This window comes from Micrasema longulum, unplaced genomic scaffold (genome assembly GCF_059751315.1).
Source record: "Micrasema longulum isolate JH-2025_06_02 unplaced genomic scaffold, ASM5975131v1 h1tg000082l, whole genome shotgun sequence".
In the NCBI taxonomy this organism is placed as follows: Eukaryota; Metazoa; Arthropoda; class Insecta; order Trichoptera; family Brachycentridae; genus Micrasema; species Micrasema longulum.
The window spans coordinates 177,553-196,156 of NW_028277288.1; the positions used below are offsets into that span (position 1 = coordinate 177,553).

Sequence of the window (18,604 nt, forward strand, 5' to 3'; positions counted from 1 at the left end):
AAAATAATAAAAAATAGATTTATCAAAAATTCTAACTGTCGCCTTAAATATTTTGGCTCGATAAGCACAGCCCCTTATTAAAAACATTCCACAAAAGAAATGTGCCACGATAAACAACAAATCACATTTTTTTTTTAATTGTCATCATCATCCCCTTTCCACAGCCAGTATAGGGCACTCCATTGGTAAACCAAAAGCGGCGTAGTTTGATTGTCTGTTACATGAAGGTAAGGTGATCAGTCCGACGCTTGAGATGCGGAATAATGAAATATTGGAGTTCAAAAAACCTTATAAACCAATATTTCACGTCCACCCTTCCAGGAATCGAACCCAGGCCCTCGAGAATCTTAGTCGAACATGTCAACACTACACAATGAGGTGGACTTATCTCTGCTCGATTTACTTAGGATTTTAACCAGAGAGCAGCCATCAGGATCTATTGCACAAACAGAACTGTATTCTTTATCTCCCTGGACACCGAGAAATAAAAAAAAAACATCACACTCTATTTTGGGCAAATAATTGGTTCTAAACTAACCTAGAATTATCAGATAAATAATGTCAAATAAATGGTTGCCCCAATGATAAAGTTCAACGCTATGAAAAATTCGATAAAAATGTTTTTTTTTAATTTAGAGCATTTAATGAGAAAGTTCAGTGATTGACCAAATTTATTTTTTTTATTGGCTTTTTTCCCCCGTAACTGGGGTGTTCTAGCCAGTGTCAAATTTGAGATTGACTTATTTAAATATTTACACATGTGTTAGTACTATACATACAAGTTTTTGTATTAGTATTTAATATTACATAAACTTTACATAATATATAACTTATTTACAACTTAATACCATTTATAACTACATATTTACATAAAAATTTTAATATATGTTTATTGGGTGGGGACAAAAGAGTTAAAATATTAGTAGGGAATGGGACGCTGATTTTGGAGAGGTCAGATAGGAACTCAGGATAACAATCATTTATGGGGTATCCAAAGAAAATATGATTTAGATCTTCTTCCTCAAGCTGACATTTGCACATGGCAGAGTCCCGGACATGGATTCTAAACAAATGAGAACTATTACAACAATGTCCAATGCGCATTCTGTCAAGATGTCTCAAATTTGTTCAGAATCACTTTGGAGAACCAAGGCTTTTCTGTTACATTTGGTTTCAATTGGAAAAGGTGTCTTCCCTTGGCTTGGGAGGAGGCTACCCAATATTCTTGCCTATATTTTTTATTTGTTAATGACCATTAAATTAAGTCAAAAATATTTTTTATATGTACTTATTGTATTATCAGCACTATTATTTTTTTAATGTTTTGTATTTCTGAAATTAATCCGCGTGTGATGTCTCAACTTCTTTTCTGCTTTTTCTCTGTTTGTTTTGCCGATAGGTCCGTTGACATTAAGCAAACCGGATATCTTCCACAACTCTCTTATCATTGATTGATTCGTATAAACTAGTGACGTTGTTCAAAATAGTTCTAAAAATTTTTTTTGTACATCTTCAAGAAACTTTGCCGTACAATTTAATGCTCTAATTTTTACCGCGCGTAAGAAAACATTTGTTATATCCAATTTCCTATCGGGCTGAAGGTTTTCATTGTATGGCTAAGTTTCGCTAAAATGTATGAAAAAAATCATAAAAATTAACTACTTCAAATGACTTCACAAGTTGTCCTTAATCAACCAATGATGAAGTATTTTGATAGATTTCCGGTTTCTTATAACATTTTATAAAGAAATAGATTTTTCAAACTTTGAAACTGGTAAAAACTTTTTGTTCAGTATTGTGCATGCTATACTTTATTTTTCTGTGGTTTTTCATAGATAAAAAAAAGATAAGCTGTCACTTTGACTTTGACAGCTATATTTTTATTATTGTTTATCCTTTTACTTGCGAAATATTAGATAACATAAGATAGTATTGTTGATAAGGTTAACTTGTTTATCAGCGTATAACTTGGACTAGAATATTACTCGAGATTATTTCCGTACGAATGAGAGTGATTTTAATAATAAATAGTAATTATTTTTGATTAATTACTTTTGAAGATGTGTATTTTATTTATTCATACTGGGGGCCCCACAGCCGGTGGTTATAGGTTAATATTGGCTAGCAATAGGGATGAATATCTCAATAGGCCAGCGAAGAAGGCTGCCGCATGGCAAGAAGATGAATCTGTTATAGGGGGTAAGTTCATTGCTTTTATTTTACTTCACTTTATAATTCCGTGATTTGTCACTGTTTTTTTTATTATTTTAAAATGATATAAAAAGTGAGTGTAAAGTCTAAACAATAAATCTATTTTAGGCACCATTGACATTGTTGTAGAAGAGATTTTTTTCCCAAACATTTTTATAACACTAAATATATTAAATAATTGCGAAGGTTTTCACGGTCGCTGTTATAGATATGTTTCTTTTTTGGGTGATACCGTGTGTGTTGGATTTGTTCCGACGTTTCGGCTATTATTTGCAATTGATTGAATAAAATTATTTTTATTATATATACTTACTGATTTGTAACAAAACATAGTGAAAACGTAGTTAAATTAATTAATAAATACTCTATATTTTTGCAACAGAGAGGGATAACATTTTTTTAAGAAAGAAATATGGAAGTCTAGGCATTTACAAGGCTTATGACTTGTTATTGTATATTGTTATTATGCATATCTGCAAATTCAATTGATTGGTTGGTCTAAGTTATCACTTTAGACCCTGTGTAACATTTACCATTCTGGCTTTGTTTTAACATCCACATTACTTCTCATAAGACAATGGATAGAAGAATTGAAGGAATGCGAATGCTCAAACTTAGACAAAATGGCGAATGTTACGCAGCATAAAAAACGATAACTTAAACTAGGCAATGACAGAGCATAAGCTCTGTAAATGCCAAGATGTCCATATCCTCTTTTCAGAAATGTTCTTCACCTCTGTTTTGGTTTGTATCCAGGAGTTAATATTTTTCCATAATTTTATTCATCATCATATATCATTGGTGTTTAGTAGAAAGGGTGAATAAACCTATTTTACAGTAGAAGCATTCCAAATTTTTCGATTACTTTTTGAGCTGCCTAGTGCTAAAATAAAAAATGTGTTTATTTTATTTGTCTTCTTCTTTTTTTGTGGCTCTTTTCACCCCACTACTGGGGTGTTCTAGCCAGTGTCGTGTTTTGTTTTGTTTTTTTAAAACGATATTTACAATTTTTATATTAGTAATTTATACATAACCAACTAGAAACCTCAGACAAAACTTACTCTTTCATACCGATAACCATAGAACTAACTATGGTTTTCATTCCCCTATGCCCAGAATTCTTAGGTCTGCCAACAAACATACATTGATTTCTTTGATAACAAGTTGTCTTCTTTCATATGATCACTGAATCAAAAATGAAAAATAAGTGGTTAAAAACAAAAATGTTATACATTTATTTTATTAAATGACAATGAATTAATTGTAGGTAGGGACATGGAGCCGGGAAGGGAGGGGGGCACATGGCTGGCTGCAAGTCCCTGTCGCAAGCGCGTCGCCGCACTTCTCAACCTCCCGGGAATGGACACTCCCGCCAATGCACGAGGTTAGTCGTTACGTCAGAAAGTTTAGTGCCAGAGTGTCGAAGCGAGAGAATTCCGATCAGAATAAAGTGAGATATTGGTCTAAAACACAACTTCCATTCCTTTTTCCTTTGGAAGTTTTCTTGAACGTATCGTAACGTAAAGTATTCCGTCATTGAAAAAGAGGAAACATACATTAAAAATATATATATATTGTTTTTAAGTACGTTTTATCAGAAATAAGGGTTTTTTTGCCATTCAGCACCAGTGCGTTTGTAAGTAAATTTAAAAAATAAAATTCAAATAAATATAAGGTAATAAATTATTAAATTCTTCTTACATAAATAATGACTATAATATATTTTTTGAAGTTTTATTCCACTTTAGGTAGATGGACTTGATTTGATGAGTTTCCCAGATATTTTTGGAATTTTGTGAAATTTCATTATTTGGCCAGAAAAAACGGTAGTCAAATAACCATATATGGACAAAATTATCCATTACACATGGTATGTTGCCAACTGAATACAGTTAGCATTTATTTATTCATATTGTTTCTCTTACAAACTATAATTAATGATAACAATAATGTGACCTCACTGGGGTTACCCGTGCCGAGGACACTTAACAATATACTTTTAAAAAATATTTTTACATTTGAGAATAAACAAAAAAGACTAACTTAATAAACAGAGATAATTAACAAAATGTTCAGACAGTTTTAAACACTTCGTATTTATGTTTATAATTAATTTATGTACATCTATATTATTTATGTTACAAAACGCACAATGAAAGAACAAAAACCTAACATAAGCTATACACTTGTGGGGCAGTTGATTCAATATTGGTTTGGGCAAATGAGACAATCCATTTTTACTATTGATGTTTGAACGGTATGTTGCCCAATGGCAACTGTAGCATTTAAGGGTTGATAAAAAAAATGCTGGTCGGCCTCGTGGTGAGCCTCGTGGTCAGCCCGATTGCCTCCCATGCAAGAGGTCTCAGATTTGATTCCCGGCGTGGTTGACATGCTATATATTTATTTTAAAAGGTGTTTTTACATTATAATATTTCATAGATCCTGCACTGGCACCTGAAGCGTAAGACTGATCATCTTACCTCCATGTAACAAAAATGGTCAACATATTCGCGATTGGTACGCCAATGCAGTGCCCTGTGCACCATTTTCGGAACTCAAGAGTTTTCAACTGCAAGTTTTAATATGTTTCAGGCTTGGTTCCAAATTCAAAAAATAAAATGTTAACATAATTACTTATTTTATTTGTTTATTCATAATCAATATATTTTTATAGGAAGAGGTTCAATTGTCACCAACTTTGTACTGGGAAATAAATCAACTGAAGAATATTTGGAAGAGTTTCATAATAATGGGCAAGAGTACACAGCATTTAATTTAGTCACAATACAAATTAAGTAAGTTAAATTTATTTGTGAATAAACATCTTTTGTAAAAGGCACTTAAGGCTGTACTGACTACAGCCTTAAAGGGTGTTAAAATTAATAATATAATAAAATATTACCTAATTATTGCTCATTGCATTTAAAAAAAATTGAGATAATAATGTCGAATAAGTTCAATAAAATGGAATATTCAGAACTAAAAAAATTTGGCTCCCTGTCTAATAAATTGTGGGAAATAAATATAGTCACTGCTAGAAGAAAAACAGTCAAAATGCCACGATTGCTGCAACGAACTCATTTTTGTCAGTTCAAGAAGGGAGTTTTAAAAAACTATAATGTAGATATTTTGTTTCTTATTTCCAGTAATTCTATGCAAAAATATAAATTATGTCAATCAAAAACTTATTTTATCAAATACTTGAAATAGTGTCCTACAAATAAGGTTTTTCTTTTTCTTTTTGAGACCATTCTTGCCGTGAACCCTTCATTTATTTGTTTCAGTGATTTGTCAAGTACGGTATACCATTATTCCAACCACGATGATTTGATGCGAATTTATGATGATTCTGGCGTAGTCGGCTTCAGTAACAGTTCTCCAGATCAGCCATTGAAAAAGGTGTTAGCGGGAAAACAGAAGTTCAAAGAGATTGTCAATCGCTGTAATTCCAAAAGCGGTTCGAAAGAAATGCTGATTAATGAATTACTGTCACTCCTGAAAAGCAAAGAACAGTGAGTTCTATTTTATATTACTGCCGCATTATTATTATATTTTTCATTAATATTTCATGTTTACTTCATTTGAACAAGGACTGTATTTCACTCCCTAGGGATTTATCAAGAAAAAAATATTTAGACATTGCCTAGTATGTAGGTGAAAACTTCGGTCAGATGAATTTCACCCGCCCCAATAAAGTAATAGTATATTGTTTACATAGGATTCATTGAATTACTTCTAAATGTCAATAAATTACAAATATAGTAAACAATTCTACAATCAATAAATTAAACTCAACAAATTAATAAATTCAAATCAACACAATTAAAATCAACTAACTAAAATCAATAAACATGAATCTATTGCCAGGCTGTCTTGTTCTGCAAATATTATTTGACTCTATGGTAGCTCTTTTCAAACAGCCTGGAAAAATGTGTGCTGGTGTTGAAGGCAATTCAATAAATATGGCGGTCGATCTCTACTAAATAAAAGATCTTTATAATAGTTGACTGTATACAATATTTATTTTAAAGCACAGTGCGCTCCGTGACGACCGCAGACTTCGAGAAAAAACGAAATAGAGAGAGATTATAGCCCTTGTGCTATCTTTATATCGTCGTTGTACATTAAATATGGGCCATGTGACTCGGAGCACATTCTGAGAAAATCGATAAAAACAATTTAAAAAAAAACTAAACCGAAAATAACACTCCTGTGTAAGGACGAAGTAGGAAAAATACAGTTTTTTTCAATAAAGTAATATATTTATTTAAAATATTAATTTTTCTATGCCAAAAAGTCGCATTTTGATGATTTTCTTAGAATGTGCTCAGAGTCAAATGGCCCATATTTGATGTGCAACGACAATATACTATGCTATTAGTACCCACCAGAGTAACAATACTCTGGTGTGGCACTCACAAAATCCATAAGAATTTAAATTAAGAACTATTAAAGAAAAACTTAACACAGCCCATGCTTAACAAAATCTTTAAAATTCTTCGTTGGCAAAGCCTGCATTTCAAGAGGTACCTTGTGTTTGAGGCAAAATAATAATTATTATTTTGCAGTCCACTAGTGGGCACAGCTAGTTTTATCTTTATTTCTTGTGTTAAACTTATGGAAATCTCTGTTCCGCTCAAAGTCACCAATATGTTTGTGAACGTGCATTAGATGTTTGTAAATATATTGTCAATATGTTAATATCTTTGAACTTATCTCTAAGTAACTCTTTGGGGTTCATGTTGTATATTGCTCGAACAGCCCTCTTCTGCAGCACAAAAACAGAGCCAGTATCTGCAGCATTTTTCCACAGCAGTGTACCGTAAGACATAATGCTGTGAAAGGTTTAGGCTTTTTAGCATTACAAAAATCAACATCTAATGAAGAAATATGGAATGGAATTATTTTTTTTATAGAAATACCTCAATAAGCCTCTATTTAAGAGGCTTGTTAGCAGGCGGGGAAGAGGATATGAAAAGAATCTGAAAAATACATCACAACACCCAGACCAATTAGGAAAAAATATTTCTTGGATTTCATATCTATGTGTATTGATTTTTACCTGTGTATTACCTATTATTACCTGTAATCTATCAATTAAATTGATTTATTTGAATTGAAATCTGCATTACTTTATGGGTTGTTTAAGCCATTATGTAATGCAGACTGTAAATATCAGGTAGAATAACATTGCGAATGACGAGTTAATTAATAGAAAGCAGATAGCTGCTAAACTGCCGATATTTATAGAAAAATATGTCCAGATTATCTACAGAAGCCATATTCAGCAAGCAAATTGCCTCATTAATTGGCAAATCCTGACATTCGTACGGCTTCTAGGTGCGTAAAACAGTGCATGAGATCCCGCTCTAGTAAAGTTATTGGGAACATATAAACGATCTCTTTCGGTATATTTGGATTAAAATATGTACTTCCAGAAATAAGCTTATAGAAATGTTTCCCTAAGAACGACGAGATTTGAGGGTGTTGTGATCCAGCATCTCTGCTAGAAATAATGATGGATTAAGATATAAGTAGCGCAAAAATCGCCTTTGAAACTTCTCTATTTCAAGGATCTGGTTTGAATATTAATAATATAATAATAATAATATATTCATATTTATAATATAAATTTGAATATTAAAATTGCAGACATCTCCCAGATGAAGAACTCGAGAGAAGAAAACCGCACGCTTCGAAAGCCTTGGCAGCCATCTTTGTCGACATTCCACAAATATCTTATGGTACCAGGTAAATAAACATGTCTCACAATGCCACAAAAATAAGTAACTTTCTGAACAAGCCAGCTCTAAATTTGTAAACTAACTTTTGTTAAAACATTGTGACCGGTTTCATAACTTTATCCTTACTGCTGATTTTGTATTAAAAGATTCAAAAGATTATTCCAAATTTATGGATTTAAGTATCACTCGTCATTTATTTCTATAATAACTATTGTTAGGTGTTTTAATATATTTTCTCCTTGATTGACTTGACGGTGATTCTTTTAACAGATTGCCAATAAATAAAAACATTTATCAATTTTTTATACTCAACTAAATTCAATTAAAAATGCACACATGAGAAGATGCATGGGCGTAGAGTAAGCAAAGTCTGTATGTAAAGTTAGATTGGGTGGCGTTCCTGCCTCTTTGCCTACCTCTTCATTTTCCCCAATAATATCAGCCAAAAAATTGCATATTAATTTCCTCTCATAATGTGGAAGCCATTTTGCGCCACTTATCGATACATCACTAGTATCTTCCATATACCATGTCATTTTGGTTCGATATTTACATCATAACTATTTATTATATGTGTTGAACTGAAATTGAATGCTTATTCAATCAATTATTTGCACTTTCATTTTCAGAACTCATACAATAATTTTAGTGGACGCGGGGGGCAAATTAGATTTCTACGAATGGACGATGGAACTCGGAAAAGAAGAATGGGCCGAAACACATATAGAAACAACTGTTTAATATTGGTATTTCCCAAAATCTACTTAATTTAAAACGGGTACAAGGCTGTCAATCTAAATGTTAAATATTGCAATAAATTTATGTTGTTTACAATATTGTGTTTTTACTTAGAATAAGATTAAATTAGATACACGTTTACATTAAATTAGATCCAAGAATTGTCAATAAATAATTTAAATGAAAGATACACATTCATTTCAGGCTAGGACAAATATACGCAATTTTTTTAATGCCTTCCAATATAATAACGTACATTGGGCAGAAACAAAAATAATATCTCGCATTTACACCGCTGAATGATTTATTTGTGTCTGTTGGCTTTGGGTTGATAAATCACAAATTCAGGACAAGTAATGACTTGTAATTGTATGTGATTTCAAACATGTCAAACATCAGTAATGTGTATGAAGTAATACTATAGATTGATACGCAATATTCATAATAATCTACCATGAAGGTAACAATAGTAAATAAAATAAAAAATTATGTTTTGGCAATTGTTTGAAAATTTAAATAAAAATTGAAGTAATATTTTCTCATCCAGTATTTGTCATTATTATATTATTTTATTTAAAAATTCCAGCATTAAGGGTCAGATATTAGTAACATCATTTTGCATCATTCCAACAGAAGCAATATTACTGGCGATTGAACTGTTAATTCTAAATGGATTGTCGGGTAAATATCTAGGAAGAAACCTAAATTGAAATTTTTATAATTCCATGAGAAATAAATGCCGGTTTTTATGTAAAAAAAACATGCAAAAATGCCTTTATTGTCCACGCTCTGTGTGCCTGTTAAGGACATTTGATTAAAAAATCCTTGCATAATCTTATAAGATAAAAATACAATGAAAGCATCCACCCCTTTCCCGAAACTGTTCATAAAGACTTGAGTCTTTCTTCAGTTTCGCATATCAATATCAATTTTTTTTTTTTTTTAAACTAATTAAGCGAAAATTTAATATTTCTTTACAATCAAACCGCGAAAATAACAAAACAAATAAACTTTAAAAACTTTCATTGTACCCCTCACTGCAGTTTTGTCAGTTTGTGATCAATCAAATACACATGGTCAGCACAATCACCCTTTTCTAATTTCCCAGTATTACAGTGGAGGAATACAGTGTTAGTTCTAAATTGAGACCGCGGCCGTACGCTCCAGATCCCGCATCGGAAAGGAAGAAGAACGTAGTAACACAAACAAATCAATCAAACGACACGAAACCCAAATACATATAGGAAACATTAGAATAATTTGCCCTATACAACATGCACTCAATCAACAGAAGAAAAACAATACGTATCTATAACAAATCACAGTGGAACATCAAATCATCAAGACACTACCGGCAAAATCCTAACACAGATCCTAACACGATCCCTATCGAACTCAGGCGAAATTACTTTTCTTCATAGTACTGATTTCCTCGCAAAAACCATTTTCCTAATACCAACAGTAGAAACAATCCTATGCAAAGACCTTAATCGTCCTAACAATCTCACAGACCTTAAAGCAGACGAAACGGGTCCTAGAGCATGGTCGGCGCGTGGTTCTCTTGAGTTAGTCTACTATTTAAATTTGTAATTTACCATTTCCCTTCTATGGGACAAAAACAACACAGACGGACAAGAGTTCAGTTCAGACAACCAATGCTAGTACCCAAGTATGCATCCTTTTATCTTAAACTGATTTAGTACTCATGGTAGGCCTTTACCCAGTTCCTCCCATTTTTCTACCCATTCGCTCACAAAATGAAAAAATGCTTTGACGTTAGTTGGATTAGCCAATAAGCTTGGATTCCACATCGGCCTCGTCACCTCTGTCAAGCCGTTTAGCATGTTTTCCCTTTCAGTATCTAAAATCGGGCAATGCCATAGGATATGTTCAGCCGTCTGACGGGGCTCCCCGCAAGTACATTCAGGATCTCTTACTAGTGCGAGGTCATATAGTTTTGACCTAAACTCACCATGTCCAGACAACATCTGGACAACACAGTGATCCAAGTTAATTTTCTTAAGGCTTAGTCTTTTTCGTATGTCCGGAAAAAATGTATGCGTCCAGCGCCCCGTCAGAGATGCATCCCACCTAATTTGCCACTCGTCAATAGTTTTTTCTGTTATTCTTTTTGTCAATGGTTTTAATCTACTACCCTCTCGGTGTTGAACACTGATGTCAAAATATGTAACCAACTCACCTTTTTTTAGTAGTTTCACCGCAACAGATTCCATTACCTCTAAGTCTGCCGGAAGTTCCCCGGCCAGGACAGGTAAAGCGGCTGTGGACACAGTTCTATAAGCACCCGTGAGTGCAATTAGAGGGGCTCTTTGGCCACTCAGGAGGGTCCTGTAGACGCCACCAGAGGATGCACGATGAGCCCAAACTTTAGCAGCATATGTTAATTGTGCGACATAAGTTCCTCGGTATATTAGTCGGACCCCATTACTTTTTATTCCCCACGTTGCTCGGCTCACCCTTCGTACTTTCATAAAAAGCGAAGACGCCTTTGAGGATATCATTTTGGCATGAGCCAAAAACGATCCTTGGGTATCCAAAAGGACACCCAAGTACCTTACATCTTGGAAAAATCGTATTCCCCGCCCACCCATCCTGATTGTGGGTTTTCTTCCTCTGTCAGAGATACCCTTCACCATGAGCCCCATAGTCTTTTGCGGTGAGAATGTTAGTCTGTTCCTATTTCCCCATTCTAAAATTAGTTTAAGTGCCTCACACCCCCTAATTTCCAACTCCCTTCTACTGTCTCCTGACAAGAGAAGAAGAGCGTCGTCTGCGTAAGCCACCATATCGCTGCCTGCCGGAAAAGGTAAACGCAGCAAGTCATCAAATAGTATGTTCCATAGTGATGGCCCCAGGATAGAACCCTGTGGACAACCCATGGTCGTCGTTCTACACACGGTTATGGATCCGTGGACTACAGAGATGGATCTATCACTAAGGTAGCTCCGGATGATCCCAAAAAGTTCCTTCGGACAACCTCTGGATTTTAATTTTGTCAATACCAGATAAAGAATACTATAAATTTTTACTGCAATACTAACTGGGAATATTTCAGAATGCTGGAGCCACCTGTCTCCGAGTTTTGACACTGATAACGGCAGCGCTCTGAAATGATTCTACAAAATATTTATTTATTTGCCAGATCGAAAAAATATTTTGAACTGGACGCATGTAAAATTGAATTGAAAAATATAAGGCGGATGTGGGTCTGTGTAAGTACATAAAATAACTAGCGTTGCCAACTGGTGTCATGGTCCTTAAGTCCAACAAAAGTTTAAATGTGACAAGGAATAAAATAACACAATGATTTAATAAAACTCTTTTTTTTTATTATAATGAATACATCCATATTATATACAGGGAAATTAAACTATACAACATAGTTTCTGGAATAATGTGGCTTTCTATTAAGAATACTAAATTTAAAGGGCTTTTCTCAACGCTGGCGGTATACGGAATGCTTGTCCCGAGTCATGCTCCAAGATACATCCGAGTAACTTGGGAACACTCAACACGGTTCCCGATATAAGTTTAGGAAACTTTTTAGTTCCTTCCTTGTAGCTGAAATGCAATCTCTTGCTTATGTAGTCGTCACTTACCCTCAAGTTTCCAACTTCGATATACGTGTTTGAAGATGGAGAAAACATTTGGAAACTGACGCGGAGGCTCTCCCAGGATTCTAACTGTCTCGCTGGAAGATAACAAACTTTGAAATGATACCCGATGTTTTTGTAAATGTCCGTTATAACATCAGTCGCTCGGGACAATTCTCTATCAAGATCTTCGGCGGAATCTTTGACTGCGATAAACAATTGAACCACGGATGATTGGCTCACTTTAAACAGACCGAGATTTGTAGATCTGGAAACAGGTGTGTACTGGCGTCCCGATGCGAAGTATTTCAAAGGAAAAACTGTCGGAAAGACGACGTGTTTAGCGTGGTACGCGGCGAAAGATAATAAGGACCCTCCACCCGTTAAATGTAGACGACTATTCTCGCCAACTTTTCCATCTTCACACTGGTGTAAAATATACACTTCATCCGGGTTCGTGTGGTTTACACCGCACCCTTCTACGATGACGCTTTTAGTAAAATCCGGGTTCGAAAACTGCTTGAATCCTGCGGCTCGTAAACTCTCACTGAAGTAAAATTTCCCACATAGTTCGAAGATGGCCGCATCACCCTTGAGGTAGTAGCTTTGCGGAGTGGTGAACTTTAACAAATCGCTATTGATACCGATGTCTATGTGGTTTTGAATGTCATTCGGAACATGTTTGTCTTTAAAAGTGTATATTTCATGTGTTTCGGAAGACGGGGTTCTGTCGTGAATACAATTAGGGAATGCGAGGGCGTGTAGCATGGCTTTTTCTTCTATAGACCAGAATGCGGACCTTAACGTTTTAAAATCCTGTCGAACAACACGTAAATGAATTTCAGTTTTTTCAATTTCATCTTTACTGATGTCAGCATTAGAATTTAACTCTCGCACCTTGTTTATTAGCTCAGTTTTTCTTTGAGCGAGTTCATTATAACTTTTTCTCACTTTGAAAAAGAAATCCCAAACATCCTTAACTAGAAGTACATCAATTTTTGAATCACGCTTCGAAACAATATCTCGCAAGGAATCGATGTTGCTTAACTTTTCTTCAAAATCAATATGCGGAATGACAGTGGGACAAATGTCCACTAGCTTCTCACCATTTATAAACAGGGACGAACTATAAGTTGATTTGAACTGGACGAGTCTCAGAGTGGAAACAACTGACTTGATATTATTTAAAAGGGCGGCCATTTTACACACAAACACACTTTGATTTATATTTTTAATTTACGGCGACACTTTCTTTTTCTTACTTTCGCTCATATTAACGTCACCATCACCTTCACCCTCTTCTTCTTCTTTTTTGCCGCTTGATTTGCGAGGTTGGGTTTCGATTTTCCTTTTGAGAGGAGCCTTGAAACTTCCAAAACCCGCTGCTCTTTCTGATTCCTCTATACTGTAAGGTTCTAATTCCAGCGCCTTCAGTCGTCTCTTGTGGACTTTAGTTCTGAAATGCTCGCTTAGGGCTTGATTGTCGATAAAATAACGAGCGCAATGGAGGCAGTAAAACTGGGCGGAACCAGCCTTGTCCAAATCAATATCTTGATTCAATAAAGCATCGGCGTTTTCTGTAAAAGAATCGATCAGTTAACACCTGGAATACGTAATAGCCATAACCGATGACAGGTTAAGGAAACATTTGTAGGTTAAATTCGAGCGTGCTTCGCGAACGCGGAATGATCATCTATCGAATAATATAAAAATAAAATTAGTACCTTCTTTGATATCGACATCAATCTCATCGAGATCTTTTTTTCTATTACTCAATCTCCATCGTTTCTTTAAATGAGTATCGCCGTGATGGTACTTCTTGCGTTTATATGTCATTTCGATTTTGTATTTATTCTTGTTTTAATTTATCCAGAGATTTACATATTTGGCATATTCGCCCATATGTTTCATAGACAATATTTTTATGGCTAATCACTACATTTACTTGGCAGCAACTCTACTAATTCCTACATACTATTTTTTTTTTCTCAAAACGACAGAAATGTGTTTTTTCAGCACTGCCTCTACATCTTTAGAGGGAGTGTTAGTTTATTGCAAGAGAAAAAACATACATCCTTCCTCTTGAGTTTAATTTATGTTCTTATTAAATGCCCAAATAAATATTTTTATGTTGCTATTTTCAATTAGTCAAAAATAATTGCTAATTATAGAAATTTATATTTGCAGTCTAGTTGCCCTATAAAAGAGAAACCAGAACTTGGAGCGGAAAAGGCACGGACATTAAGTTCCCAGGGCCGCACCAGACATATTAAAAGAAAAAAGGCTACCTTGTCTTTACACGCCACAATTTGAATGTCTAAGACATTAATTTTATGCATGAACATTCATGTCTACGTTCCATTTTAGAGATGAAACGAGTGCCTCCTATTAACTGTGAGTATTTATATCTATTGATCACACACTACGATGCATTTGCAGGTCACTCTGAGCTCGAAAGCACCATGGCTTACTGGCTGATTTCTTAAATCATACCTTATATAGATACTCATTTGATACATATTTTTTTTCGCATAGAGACCACAAATGCCTGTTCTCCAGAACCCTTTTTATATGACAATTCAGTAGGTACGTGTTTTGTTTTACGTTACTTTGCAAAAATGGTTTCAATGTACTCTAGATTTTCTAATAATTTAATTTTGCACAGATGTAAAACAACAGCAGCGTTAAACCATTATACGTACATAGGTAAAAAAAACTTTAATAAACTTCCGGAAAACTTAAAATCTATAAAAAAATATCAAACTTTTAAAACTAAAATTAAAAAACATTTAAGACTCACCCCTTCCTAGACTCCATATCAAAGAATGTTTATTTTTAATTTACCTTGTTTATTTTTAATTTACTTTGTTTTAATTTACTTTGTTTATAAAAAAAAATTAAAAAATGTGAAACGAACTCCCTCTCTAAACACAAGTATCTACTTTATTAGAGAGGTAGAAACACCTATTTTGTATTTCAAAAATGTATTTTGTAAAAAAAAAAATATTCAATAAAAAAATAAAAAATGTAAGTATTTTTATAGATTTTAAAGTAGGTAATTTATTTGAAAATGTCATTACCTTCTTCTTCTTCATTCCCTTTCCGCACGTAATGGTGCATAGGGCACTGCATTGGTATACCAATGGCTGTGTATCTTGATCATTTTTCTTACATAAATGTAAGATGACCAGTCTTACGCTTTAAGAGCCGGTCCAGGGACCATGTGAAAGATTTTAGTATAAATACACCTTATAAAATAAATATTTCATATCAACTGTGTTGAGAATCGAACCCGAAACCTCTGGCAAACCCACTGACCACTACATCACGAGGCCGACAAGTACTGTTGCAGGATAGAATATTTCATAGTCCCTGGACTACCTGAAGTGTAACACTGATTATCTTACATTCTTCTCTTTTCTTCATTTATCTTATCTAAAAAAAATATCATGATTAACATATTACAACAGAGATGAAGAACATTTTAGAGAAGGTAATAAAGAAGTCTAAGCATCTACAGGGCTTATGACCTGTCATTGGTTGGTTTAAGTGGCCACTTTATACTCTGTGTATCATCCACCATTCCACCCATATCTGAGCATCTATTTTCCTTTAATTCTTTCATCTGTTGATGTTTGTGAAGTTAAAGAGTTGAAACCTTTATTTATGCGGTAGATGCCTATTCTATATTACCTTCTCTAAAATTTTCTTCATCTCTGTTGTAATGTGTTAATATTAACAGCTCCCCAGGGAGTTGAATCCAGTCCTTGTCTACAAAAATTTGGACAAACTCGAAATATTGTTTATTGTATTCTATTTAATTTTTACTTTTTAAAACCTTAAATGTGTAAATAATGCTGGTTTATTTGTTCTGATTCTGTATTTTATTTACTACAAGTGCACCCTAACATTGGTGGATTAATTTTCAATTTCAATTTGTTTATAAGATACGTTTATTTACATAACAAAATACATATTTTATGGCATATTTGACACAAGAAATGTAGTTACATAAAAATACCCAGTAATTGTAGTAATGTAATAACTTTTAAATATTTACATATAAGATATAACTTATTAATTAAAAAATACTTGGTACAGTTTATTTATTTGACCAATTAGTGCTTTCATCCTCTAATGGGCATCTTCAGACTGGTGAATATATTATCCAGTGCAAGGATAATTTATATAAAACTAAATATTATCTTAAGTGTAGGTACATTTAAAAATAAGATAAAAAGATACAATATGCAATATTTCCATTGAACAGAGCGAGACAAATTATTGAAACATGTGTTGGCGGTGTACTTCAAGAAAAGATTTTATAATATGAAAAACATTTATTGTTTTATTACAATCTACAGGGTCCAACTAGGGTGAGTTTTTGAATACTATCTGCTGATTTATCAAAATAAAAAACAGTAATTATAGTAAAAGGAAGCTATATCTTCTCTGAACTTTCTTTCATATTCATAGTAACATCAAAAATGTCAATACCAACAGTTCGAATAGGGTTTTTAGTCTACGTTTTTCCCTCTGAATGTGATAAGTTTGAAATATTCAACTTCAGTTTTGCAATCGCACACCGCAGGTAGACCAGCATAGACTCAGTGGCCCCTCAGGCTGGGAAACATATTAGTTAGTAAAATGCTTCGGAAAAAAAAGGTATCTACAGGCGAAGAGATACACTTGAGTAAAGACATTGTTCTTCCTACTGGCTTTACCATTGGCGAGATGGTTCTGCAAGCGGGAAGACACAACAGCGTAGGCCACCGATTTCTAAGATAGTCATTAGGAACATACAGAAAAATACTCTCTATCACACTTCAGTTGATCGTAATACCGCGTATTTATTTATCAATATTTTTATCCACTATAAACTACGATTGATAATAAAATTAATGTGACCTCACTGGGGTTACCCGTGCCGAGGACACTTAACAATATACTTTTTTGAAAATATTTTTACATTTGAGAATAAACAAAGATTTTTATTTTTTGGGTGATACCGTGTGTGTTGGATTTGTTCCAACGTTTCGGCTACCATTACAGGAGCCATCTGAAAGGGTAAACTGAGTGAAGATGGCTCCTACAATGGTAGCCGAAACGTCGGAACAAATCCAACACACACAGTATCACCCACAAAAGAAACATATTGATAACAGTGACCGTGAAAACCTTCGCACCTATTAAACAAAGAAGACTTAATATCAGAGATAATTAACAAAATGTTCAGACAGTTTTCAACACTACATATTTGTGTTTATGATTAATTTATGTACATTTATATTATTTATATTACAAAACGCACAATGAAAGAACTAAAAAATAACACAAGCTATACATTTGTCGAGCAGTTTGTATTAAGTGGAAAAATACACACATATATGCATTCCTTCTTTTCTCCAAACTACTGTAGCCGAGCGTTCCCAGTATGATGTCTGAAAGGTATAACCACGGATAGTTTCTAATCAATCACGACTTGCAGTGCCCTATGCACCAAAAGAAGCAGATGTAGAAGAAATGAGAGTGTATGCGGGAATTGACGTTATGGTGAAGGGGTCTCTGTAAAGAATAAGGTACAAATGCAGTCAGATAAATAGAAAATCAAACGGTAGTTTTTGTTTTGTTTATTTAAATTGTTTAATGCTAAGTTAACATCTTTTTTGAGAAACGTTTCAATTTAAAATTTGTCAAAAAGCGGAGCTCGCTGTTCCACCGCTTGAGGAGTTGTACTTGTGAACTGTTCAGAAGATCGGGTATCTCCAAGCCGCAGGTTTCAAACTCCTCTTGTTCCCGCTGCTTGGTCATGTTGATGGCGGCCTCCCTGCTCGCGTGTTGCCTCTTCTTCCTGTCGCCGATAGAATTCTTTATTTCTATTTGGCTCAATTCTTCGTCAAACCTCCCAATGTACTGAACGATGGCGCTAAATATTTGCTCTTTGCTGTACACGGATTCATTACAAACTGGCAAATTTTCTTTAAACCACTGCACCTTTTCTCCCTCGATGTTTTGTTTTATAAGTTGACCTAACTTCGCTTCATCTTTGTTAGATAACTTTTTCGATTTTTTAGTGAGAGCTTTCGTTTTTCTACTGTTCGGATGTTTACACTTTGATATTTCTTTATTTAAATTAGGCATTATTTAAAATAATATAATTATACAGTAATAATACAACGGTTTTGTTAATAAATATAACTTTTTTGGCACAATACAAGTTAATTCGTTTTGAAATTTGCAACCACGTGTGACAGGTGACACTAATGACAGATAAATTATAAATTTGTTATGTTG

General features: G+C 34.0%; 4 protein-coding genes across 4 annotated transcripts; 1 reads left to right on the top strand and 3 right to left on the bottom strand.

Annotated features, from left to right (window-relative positions):
- The first annotated feature begins 1,823 nt into the window (after positions 1–1,823).
- Positions 1,824–8,792, top strand: Tango2 (transport and golgi organization 2). Its single transcript, XM_088233630.1, has 6 exons — positions 1,824–2,199; positions 3,479–3,595; positions 4,889–5,009; positions 5,499–5,726; positions 7,867–7,965; positions 8,588–8,792. The coding sequence occupies exons 1-6, from the start codon at positions 2,061–2,063 to the stop codon at positions 8,697–8,699; spliced, it is 816 nt and encodes a 271-aa protein (XP_088089756.1). The 5' UTR covers positions 1,824–2,060; the 3' UTR covers positions 8,700–8,792.
- A 3,141-nt stretch (positions 8,793–11,933) lies between these two features.
- Slimp (Seryl-tRNA synthetase-like insect mitochondrial protein) lies at positions 11,934–13,510 on the bottom strand. Its single transcript, XM_088233430.1, has one exon. The coding sequence runs from the start codon at positions 13,508–13,510 to the stop codon at positions 12,140–12,142; it is 1,371 nt and encodes a 456-aa protein (XP_088089556.1). The 3' UTR covers positions 11,934–12,139.
- On the bottom strand, positions 11,934–14,236 carry LOC148284879 (zinc finger protein 593 homolog). Its single transcript, XM_088233443.1, has 2 exons — positions 14,035–14,236; positions 11,934–13,887 (listed from the first exon to the last, which is right to left on the bottom strand). Exons 1-2 carry the CDS (start codon positions 14,144–14,146, stop codon positions 13,547–13,549), a joined length of 453 nt encoding a protein of 150 aa, XP_088089569.1. The 5' UTR covers positions 14,147–14,236; the 3' UTR covers positions 11,934–13,546.
- Positions 14,237–17,924: 3,688 nt separating this feature from the next.
- On the bottom strand, positions 17,925–18,572 carry LOC148284880 (translation machinery-associated protein 16 homolog). The gene has a single exon (XM_088233723.1). The coding sequence runs from the start codon at positions 18,449–18,451 to the stop codon at positions 17,960–17,962; it is 492 nt and encodes a 163-aa protein (XP_088089849.1). The 5' UTR covers positions 18,452–18,572; the 3' UTR covers positions 17,925–17,959.
- Positions 18,573–18,604: the final 32 nt, after the last annotated feature.

What these genes read in the sequence shown, in the direction of transcription:
- Tango2 (XM_088233630.1), top strand. Translation starts at nt 2,061, where the DNA reads ATGTGTATTTTATTTATTCATACTGGGGGCCCCACAGCCGGTGGTTAT. An exon ending in AGATGAATCTGTTATAGGGG is followed by an intron (nt 2,200 to 3,478) that starts GTAAGTTCATTG and finishes AATTAATTGTAG; the next exon opens with GTAGGGACATGGAGCCGGGA. An exon ending in CACTCCCGCCAATGCACGAG is followed by an intron (nt 3,596 to 4,888) that starts GTTAGTCGTTAC and finishes ATATTTTTATAG; the next exon opens with GAAGAGGTTCAATTGTCACC.
- Slimp (XM_088233430.1), bottom strand. Translation starts at nt 13,510, where the DNA reads ATGGCCGCCCTTTTAAATAATATCAAGTCAGTTGTTTCCACTCTGAGA.
- LOC148284879 (XM_088233443.1), bottom strand. Translation starts at nt 14,146, where the DNA reads ATGACATATAAACGCAAGAAGTACCATCACGGCGATACTCATTTAAAG. An exon ending in TGATGTCGATATCAAAGAAG is followed by an intron (nt 13,888 to 14,034) that starts GTACTAATTTTA and finishes ATTCTTTTACAG; the next exon opens with AAAACGCCGATGCTTTATTG.
- LOC148284880 (XM_088233723.1), bottom strand. Translation starts at nt 18,451, where the DNA reads ATGCCTAATTTAAATAAAGAAATATCAAAGTGTAAACATCCGAACAGT.